Source organism: Quercus robur, chromosome 8 (assembly GCF_932294415.1).
Source record: "Quercus robur chromosome 8, dhQueRobu3.1, whole genome shotgun sequence".
Taxonomy (NCBI): domain Eukaryota; kingdom Viridiplantae; phylum Streptophyta; class Magnoliopsida; order Fagales; family Fagaceae; genus Quercus; species Quercus robur.
In genome coordinates this window covers 17,476,384-17,485,651 of record NC_065541.1, presented here as the reverse complement: position 1 = coordinate 17,485,651, position 9,268 = coordinate 17,476,384, and the positions used below count along the sequence as shown (strand labels likewise).

Here is a 9,268-nt window from a genome sequence, read left to right as displayed (position 1 = left end):
AATTGGCTAAAACAAAATATTAAAAAATAAAGAAAAAATATCTCAAATGAATTGTCGAGAATGTTAAAACGTTGGCAATTTGCTCATTTAGATTTTGGATAAAGAAGTTAAAGACTTAAAAGTTAGATGAAAATGCACTTTTGGTCCCTACATTTTGGGCCTATTCATAATTTGGTCCCTAAATTGATTTAGGTCCTAGGTCAGTCCTTGATTTTGAAAAATCATTTTTAAAATAGTCTTGACCGTCAACCCAATGACATAAAATGTTGAGGTGGCAAACGGAATACACCGTTTACTGACGTGGCTAATAAAATAATAAAATATATATATATATATATTTAAATGCCATGTTAGCATTTTCTGAATTAAAAAAAAAAAAAAGCCATGTCAATTTAATTAAAAAAATAAAAATAATTTATATTTTTCAATTTCAATTTAATTCAAACTAAATTAAAAAAAAAACTTTTAAATCTATTATTATTATTATTATTATTGCTTTCATTATTTTTTAGGTTAGGAGGTAAGATCACAAGAACTTCTTCATGTTCTTCCCGAACCCAAGAACAATCAAACCCAGAACAATGCAAAATTTCATACAAAATCCCTATCCTCTACCGAAACCTCTAGAACATGAAAAAATCATCAAACCCAAACCTACATGAGAAAACCGGCCCAGAAAAATCATCAAACCCCCAACCCAGAAAAATCATCAAAACCAGAAACCTCCAATCCAGAACATGAACTTCATTCTTCATGTTTTTCTCCAAATCAAGACAAACCCAATTGACTAACCCACTCAAAATCAATTTCAACACAAAAAAATCCATACCCACAAACTGAAACCACCACCAACAACCAAAACAACCACCACAATCACCCACACCACCAATCACAACAACCACAAATCACCACCAAAAACCCATCGCCAATCAACCTAGCACCACCCACTGCTGAGAGTCAAACCCAAACTCAAACAAAACCCAAGACCCATACTAAAACTCAAAACACCCAAACAAAATCCAAATTCCAAATCCAAAATCCAAACCATCCGCTACCACTGCCACCACCACTACCACCATTAACATCCACCACTGCCAAATCCATACCCACAAACCCAAATAATAATTAAAATAAATAAAATAAATTAAATTAAATTAAATTAAAAAAACCAAAACAAATCCATTTTCTACGACAACCACCAAACCCAAGACTTGTGGCGGCCCATGGCGAGCAAAACCATAACCACCCACGAGCACCAACGGCCCCACGGCGATCTGAATCCCACTTGTGCCAATTTGAACCCACCCACAGTGAGCCAGGACCACTGAAACGCCACTACTTAACCAGAAATCACCGATTCGGAGAGAAGGAGACCGAGATGATGGCGAGCAAAACCACGGCCACCCACGAGCACCAACGGCCCCACGCCAGCCCACGGCAATCTGAATCCCACTTGTGCCGATCTGAACCCACCCATGGCAAGCCACGACCACCGAAACGCCACCACTCAACCAGAAATCACCGATTTGGAGAGAGGGAGACCGAGATGAGGAAAAAAGAATAGAGAAATAGAGAGGGAGAAGAAGGCTAAATCGGTGATTTCTGATTTAGGGTGTAACGACCCTACCCCACTTGTGTAAATATTGTCCGCTTTAGGGCCTCATACCCCTCACGGTTTTGTTCTTCCCCAAAGTACATAGTAGTGGGGAAAAAGGTCTCTACACATTGAAGGGAGGTCATTCCTTATAAACACATTCTCATGTGCTTTCCTAGACGATGTGGGATTTTATGGAATACAAGACTCCCCTTTTTGGTCACTACAATCCAAACCCCTTACAGGCACACGCGTCCTTCCATGTTGGGCCCACACTTCCGGCTAGGGTATGGCTCTGATACCATCTGTAACGACCCCACCCCACCTATGTAGATATTGTCTGCTTTGGGGCCTCATACCCCTCATGGTTTTGTTCTTCCCCAAAGCACACAGTAGTGGGGAAAAAGGCCTCTACACATTGAAGGGAGGTCATTCCTTATAAACACATTCCCAGGTGCTTCCCTAGGTGATGTGGGATTCCATGGAATACAAGACCCCCCCCCCCCCTTTTTGGTCACTACAATGGATGTAACACCCCATAATTTTGATACAGATTTAATTATTATACGTAAATTATAAAAGAGGCCTACAATTAAATGGATTTAATTGATTTGAGCCTAAGATATTAAAAAAAAAAATACTATGGGATATGAAGCCCAAGTGAGATGGTATAAGTAAATATATGGGCATTGAAAACCCTAGTCTTTTACCCCTTAAGCTACACGTGCATATTCTTATAAGGCTTCCTTTTTGCTTCAGCTGCATCACACTACTGAACTTTGCTTCTCTTCACTGTAGCTATGAGTATAGATTACAGGTACGGTTTCTATGATTATACTAATAGAGAAAGGGCTCCTAAAATTGTTATTATATTTGATTGAGAATGGTATTATGGCCGTATGTCAGGAAGACTTTGAATTGAACCAATAGAGTTTGTGGTTAATTTGCTTTCACACATAGCCTCAATTGTTGACCAGTTAATATGCATTCACACCAAGCCTTAATTGTTGACCGTTTATATGCATTCACACTAGTTCAGTCGTGTACTAGATTTTGGGTCTTTAGGTTGATAATTACAATATTATAATAAGAATTGTTTATATAGCCGTATGGTCCAGGCTTTGAAATTTGATTATTGCTTTGAAATTTGATTATGTATGAATAGTATGTATAGTCATATGGACCTCTATTGGCTCTAAGATTGATTTGGTAGAACTATATTATTGCACTTGCTATCTTTTAGCTATATTGAAGTTTCATGAATATTCTGATTAGGCAGCAATATTTATAAGTCCAAAAATTTGATCAAAGCTGAAAGTAAATTGGATAGTTAGGTGAATAAATAGAGGATTTTGGATAAATCAATATTGTCTAGGATAAAACCATTTTAAGTGTGAAAATAGATTTTTAAGTGGGAATTTGTGTATTGATGAACCTATTTTTGGTGTTACTAGGTTCTAATTCTACTGAATTGTTGTGATTTAAGGGAGATTGATTTTCTTTATTTTTGCAACTAAGAGGTAAGTGGTGTTTACTAATTTTGGGGGTTTTCCCAAACAGTGTTAGTTATTAAACTATTATATATATATATAAGAAATATATTGTTATTCTATACATATAAATGGATATTTTATAATTTTCTTGATGTGCACATTAATTATTCGTCTTATGAAAAACTTGGGGGACAACCTAAATTTATTTAAATTTGTATGTGCGATATATCCTTATATTTTCGAGAATTATGATTGAATTATTTTTGTGAGCATCTTGAATGGATTATTTATATGAGCATCTTGTATACGTTTTGAAAACCTATGGCAAGTTGTGACTAGAAGCTCAGTATGGTATTTAGTCCTTAGCAAGAGACAATCATACTGCAGTTAGTCCTTAGCAAGGGACGGTCCCAAAAGGGGACAGTGCACATTTGATAGCTCTTTAGCAAGGGAGTATACTATTGAGGATCCAAAAAGGAAGCTCCTTAGCAAGGGAGTGCACCTTTAGGTTTCAAAGGAGCCACCCTTAAGAAATGGGATGAAAAGGAGGTTCCAGTCCCAATAAGGGGACAACACAACCCTATCAACGGAGCGTAAACGTTGACCACGAGAAAAGTCTAGGAAATTGTTTATGTGATGGTATTAATATAAATATATATATATATATATATATATATATTTATATATATATATTATAATGGCTCACAACATAAAGATATTTTTCTTTTACATGAAATATTTAATGATAAATATTGATGAGTTACAAGTTATGAAATTGCTGTAAGAATTATTTATTGAAGGTTTGTTCCCACACCCCAATGTCAGTGAATTCCACTTATTGAGTTATCTCATCCCCCTCCCCCCCTTTATTTCCCATTACAAATACATTAAAGGGATTACTGGAGTAGAGTTTCTTGGGAGACAGAAGTTACGAACTATTTTTGTAGAACTTAGGATTTTATTATTATTTTATGGCATTAAACATTGTATTGGAGAATTATTTTGAGGATGTTTTGTATTTGGTGAATTAGAGCTCTGACTTTTGTGATGAGATTCAAGGTTGCGAGTTTCTTTTATTTAATATTTTTTTATATGGATTAATCAGATTAAATAGACTTTTATTGCTTATGATTTTGGGGTGTTACTTAGGGAGACCGAGTGTAGGGTGAAGAGAGAGAAAGGGAGTTTGAGATTAGTGGTAGAGAGTGTGAACATTTTTTTTAAGCTGATGAGGTTAACCAAAAAAAAAAAAAAAAAAAGAATTAAACAATTATGGATTTTTATTTTTTAAGAAATGATTTTAGTTTAAATTAGATTTAAGGTTTTTTTTTTAAATTTTAATTTACATTTTTTAAAAAAATTTTCTTAGGACTAGCTTTTTTTTATTAATTTAAATTCTGACATGGCATTTAAAAAATGTTAAATATATTTTTTTTATTAGTCACGTCAACAAACAGTGTATTCCGTTTGCCACCTCAGCATTTTCTGTCACTGGGTTGACGGTAGGGACTATTTTAAAAATGATTTTTGAAAATCAGGGACTGACCTAAGACCTAAATCAATTTAGGGACCAAATTATGAATACGCCCAAAATGTAGGGACCAAAAGTGCATTTTCGCCTAGAAGTTAATTGTAATAGGATAGAAGCAACAGGTAGACCCAAAAAAAAAAAGAGTTGTGGCTGAAGTCTACTAACGTGAAATGGGGGCAAAATTGTCCAGCACAATAAAGCTCTGCTTTCTCTCTCATTTTTTATTTTTTATTTTTTGAGAATATTCTCACTCATTTTCTCTTCAAATTAGAGATATTAGTTTTTAGTAGGCCCAGGATAAAACACCTGGTTGTGCCAATTTTCCATCATCTCCTCTTTCCAACAAAACACTTAAAAAATAATTTTTTCTTTGTTATTCTCTCATATTTTTTCAGTCCTCTCTTACGCTCCATTTGTAGTTTTCCGTGTTTTCTAGTGTTTGGTAGCATTAGAAAAAATGAGTCAAAGAAAACTATTTTTGGTCAATATAAAAAGTATAACTTCTTTTTATAAATTGTTTTCCATTAATTTATTTTGAAAAACAACTCTATCTCATAGTAAATTAAATAAGGAAAGTTAAATGATTTCTTTTAAACTAATTTAAGGTTATACCAAATATAGAAAAATGAGATAGTTTTATAGAAAATATTTTTTTTAAAATCCCTTATTTTCTAGAAAACATTATTACCGAAACAAATAGAAGCCTTAAATCTTTCCAACCAAACCAATACTAAAAGAGGTCCCCACGTTTTAACATAAATCAGTTTTGAATTCGGGCTGCAAGTGTTGGAAAAATAGAAAGTTCTGTTTGAATTAGAAATAACATCATCACAATTCACAATCACATATGACTAGAATTTACAAACCCATTAAGTCCTCCAAGTCTTTGTTTCTAGAATCGTGATGAATGGGCTAACAGATTATTTAAATTTAAGCCCTTCATCACGCAATTCTTTTGTTTTGATTTGCAGCTGCTAACTGCTAGTATTTTTGTTGTTCTCTGCTATTAGCAGCAGTTAACTACTTTTATAGTTCGGACTGAATAAGGTTCTTTCATTCAACCCAAAAAAGTAAAAAAATAAAAAATAAGGGGGTTGTTAATGAAGAAACTTGCTCTTCCCTCATTCTTTTTTTATCTCATTGCTTTCGCATCAACCTTGTTGCGATTTTGCATTGCAGCTGACACCATAAGTCCAGGGCAATCAATTAGCGGTATCCAGACTCTAGTTTCCTCAGACCAAGTTTTTGAGCTAGGCTTCTTCTCTTCAGGCAACAAGAGCTGGTACTTGGGCATATGGTACAAGAAGACCCCAGGCGTAGTTGTGTGGATAGCGAACCAGAACAGCCCAGTCACAGATCCTTCTGGAGTTTTCACCATCAGCAACAATGGAACACTTGTTCTTCTCAACCAAAGCAACCACACTATCTGGTATTCAAATCCATCCAGGCCAGCACAGATTCCAGTTGCTCAACTTTTAAGTTCTGGTAACCTTGTTCTTATAGACGATGTAACTTCAACCTCTGAAAGCTATCTGTGGAAGAGCTATGATTACCCAATAAACACGTGGTTACCAGGCATGATCATAGGAAAGGACATGAGCAATGGTCTAAACCGATTTTTGACATCTTGCAAAGACTCAGATATTGCATCTCCAGGAGACTCTACATACAAATTTGATTACAAGGGGTTGCCTCAAATATTTATAAAAAAGGGAACGATGAAAAAATTTCGCACTGGACCTTGGAATGGAGTTCGATTCGGCGGTCTTCCTATGCCTATAAATCAATTTTTTATTCCCATATTAGCATCCCAAGACATGGTGGGATATATGTATGAACCTAAAAACAAGTTGGTTTCTACAAGGATAACAGTGAGCGAGTCGGGCATCCTCCAACGCTTTTTATTGATGGAGGGAAGCACTGAATGGACTACCATGGATGCAGTACCGAATGACATGTATGACAATTATGGGCAGTGTGGCCCTAATAGTGTTTGCAGAAGTTACAAAGAATCAACTTGCGAGTGGTTGGAAGGATTCAACCCCAAATCACCAGAAGAATGGAAACTGCTCAATTCTTCAGGTGGATGTATAAGGAGAACCCCACTGGGATGCCTGAGGAAAGATAGTTTCATGAAGCTTGAGTGGGTGAAGTTGCCTGACTTGCTAGAGTTTTGGTTAAACAAGAGTATAAGCACCAAGGAATGCGAGGCAGAGTGCTTGAAGAACTGTTCATGTACAGCATATTCAAATTCAGATATTAATGGGGGAGGCAATGGCTGTTTGGTCTGGTTTGGGAATTTGTTTGATATTAGAGGGTATAACCAAGAAAATCCCGGGCAAGATCTCTATATGCGACTGGCTGCTTCAGAACTAAGTAAGTGCACTTTCTGCTCTCTAACACACTTCTAACATATTAGCATATGCAGTCTTCATCTACAAAGACCTTGGCCAGCGTGGTGCAGAGGGTATTATAATCTATAGCAGGATAGAGTTCAGTATAAGCTCTCAAGCCATAGTTTTATTTATGCTTGTATTAGCATTCTCAACTAACTTATAATAAAACCTGACCAGTGGAAGCAAAATGAACTAGGATTCAAGCAAAATGAACAAATATCTTAATTGTTGTCTATTCTAGGATCAATCCGCAAATCAAACGTGAAGGAAAGTCTGGTGGTCGTCCTGATGGTATCAGTCATTTGTGGAATGCTTACTTTGGGGTTTGTTTTCTGGTGTATAACTGGGAAGATAACAAGTAGAAGATTTAAGTACAGTTATCAATTGTATTAAAAAAAAAAAAAAAGTATAACTTCCATGCTTGGCAATAATAAATGATGCAAAAGCTATATCAATTGAAGTGATCATGATCAAGCTTAGTTAGACTAAAATCAAAAGCTGTTCCTGATAAGGTAATATATGCTTTCAGTAGGTCTTCTAAGAAAGAAAGAAGATGTAGAGGTACCTTTATTGGATTTTACAACGGTTGCCACTGCAACAAACAAATTCTCTCAAGAAAATGTGATTGGGGCTGGTGGATTTGGTCCTGTTTATAAGGTAAAAAGGATTCTGAATTTGTTATACAGGTTACAAATAGTATGGTGATATTATGCAAATTCAAAAGGAAAGATGCATCTTTATGTGATGATTTGCAGGGACATCCATCTAACGGACAAAATATTTTGAAGGAATTTAAACTATTAGTTCTACTCCACACCTTGGAAGAGAAGAACAAACTTAAGCTGTTACCATCCACCTTGAGTGGTCTTGTTACTGAAAAATATATCCAAGTAATTAATTGAAACAGGATATCATCCATAAATAGGCCTTGAAAGCAAGAAAGAAGATAGAATTAACTTTAATTAGATTGGCTACAATTGCTATTGCTTACAACTTTCTATCACACGATTAGTATAACTAGCCGATATTTCGCACAATGCACAATGCATTTTGATAAATCTTGTAAGAAATTTTTTATGATCCATTTATTTCATGAATACTATTATTATTAGTCACACTTAATCTATGAAGTTTTTTACTAAAACTAAATTCAAACTAAATACATTGGGGGGAAATTTCTCTAATTTATGCAATCAAGAAATGTCACTAGATCACATTCCACATTGTCACCTGCAAACTTCTTGGTTCCTAGGTGTCTTTCTTGTATGATTTATGCTTTATATATCAATTAGCTATAAAAACTTCTAAAATTTCATGATACAACCAAAAAAAAATGCTATAGGGATGCAATAATATCACAATTTAACCTCCAAATTTTAATTGAACTAAGAGTAGCCAAAAACTATCCTTACCAAGTATATGCATCATACAAAAAACCAAAAATATAAATTGACACATAATATGAAAAGATAAGTCTAAATACATTACAATGCTACATAAGTAAAAATGTATACATAAAATCTAAACAAAATATTTAAGACAAACATAATATTTTGAAAATTAACATACCTCTCAGAAAGAAAAACAAAGATACTGTGAGAAAAATTATGGAAGTTTAATTTTTTTTTTAGCAAAGACGATAGAGGAAGTTTAATTTTTAAGTCCAATGGAAATGGGGATTTATATAAGACCAATGTAGAAACAAATAATATTTACCTAATTCATTGAATCCAATTCTTGAAATTCTGCATTGAAGTTAGTCTTATTTAGAAAATTGAAAAGAAAATTGAAATTTTTTCTTAATTCCTATGTTTCCCATGACTTTTTAGATCCATCTGTATCTATTCAAAGCATGTAAAGTTATAAATGTATACAAATTCTTTGAATTTTATAATTTTTATTAATCCATTGAAATAAATGCATTTGCCATTATTTAATAGTTTGACATAATTGCTAAATTTAGATAAGGTGGAAGCCTAAATAAAAAAAAAAATGTCATACAATGTGCCACTTGGCAGAATCTCATACTTTCTCACATAAGGTCTCTGCTTTTATATATATATATATATATATATATATATATATATTGATTAAAGTAAGACTGCAAAAGGCTTTGCTCCTGTAAAGATATATCAAGTTTTTTATTGAGCACTAACAGAAAAGGTTGGAGAAAATAAACAAATTTAAATGTTACTTCTTTTAGATTTATGAAAAACAAATCCGAATGGATGTTATTAGAGACAAACAGATAAGA

The 9,268-nt window shown here is 34.1% G+C and overlaps 1 protein-coding gene across 1 annotated transcript; it reads left to right on the top strand.

Moving 5' to 3' along the window:
* Positions 1–5,718: 5,718 nt before the first annotated feature.
* Positions 5,719–7,916, top strand: LOC126695964 (G-type lectin S-receptor-like serine/threonine-protein kinase SRK). Its single transcript, XM_050392755.1, has 3 exons — positions 5,719–6,994; positions 7,544–7,671; positions 7,770–7,916. The coding sequence occupies exons 1-3, from the start codon at positions 5,719–5,721 to the stop codon at positions 7,914–7,916; spliced, it is 1,551 nt and encodes a 516-aa protein (XP_050248712.1).
* The last annotated feature ends 1,352 nt before the right edge of the window (positions 7,917–9,268 follow it).

What these genes read in the sequence shown, in the direction of transcription:
- LOC126695964 (XM_050392755.1), top strand. Translation starts at nt 5,719, where the DNA reads ATGAAGAAACTTGCTCTTCCCTCATTCTTTTTTTATCTCATTGCTTTC. An exon ending in ACTGGCTGCTTCAGAACTAA is followed by an intron (nt 6,995 to 7,543) that starts GTAAGTGCACTT and finishes ATATGCTTTCAG; the next exon opens with TAGGTCTTCTAAGAAAGAAA. An exon ending in GATTTGGTCCTGTTTATAAG is followed by an intron (nt 7,672 to 7,769) that starts GTAAAAAGGATT and finishes GATGATTTGCAG; the next exon opens with GGACATCCATCTAACGGACA.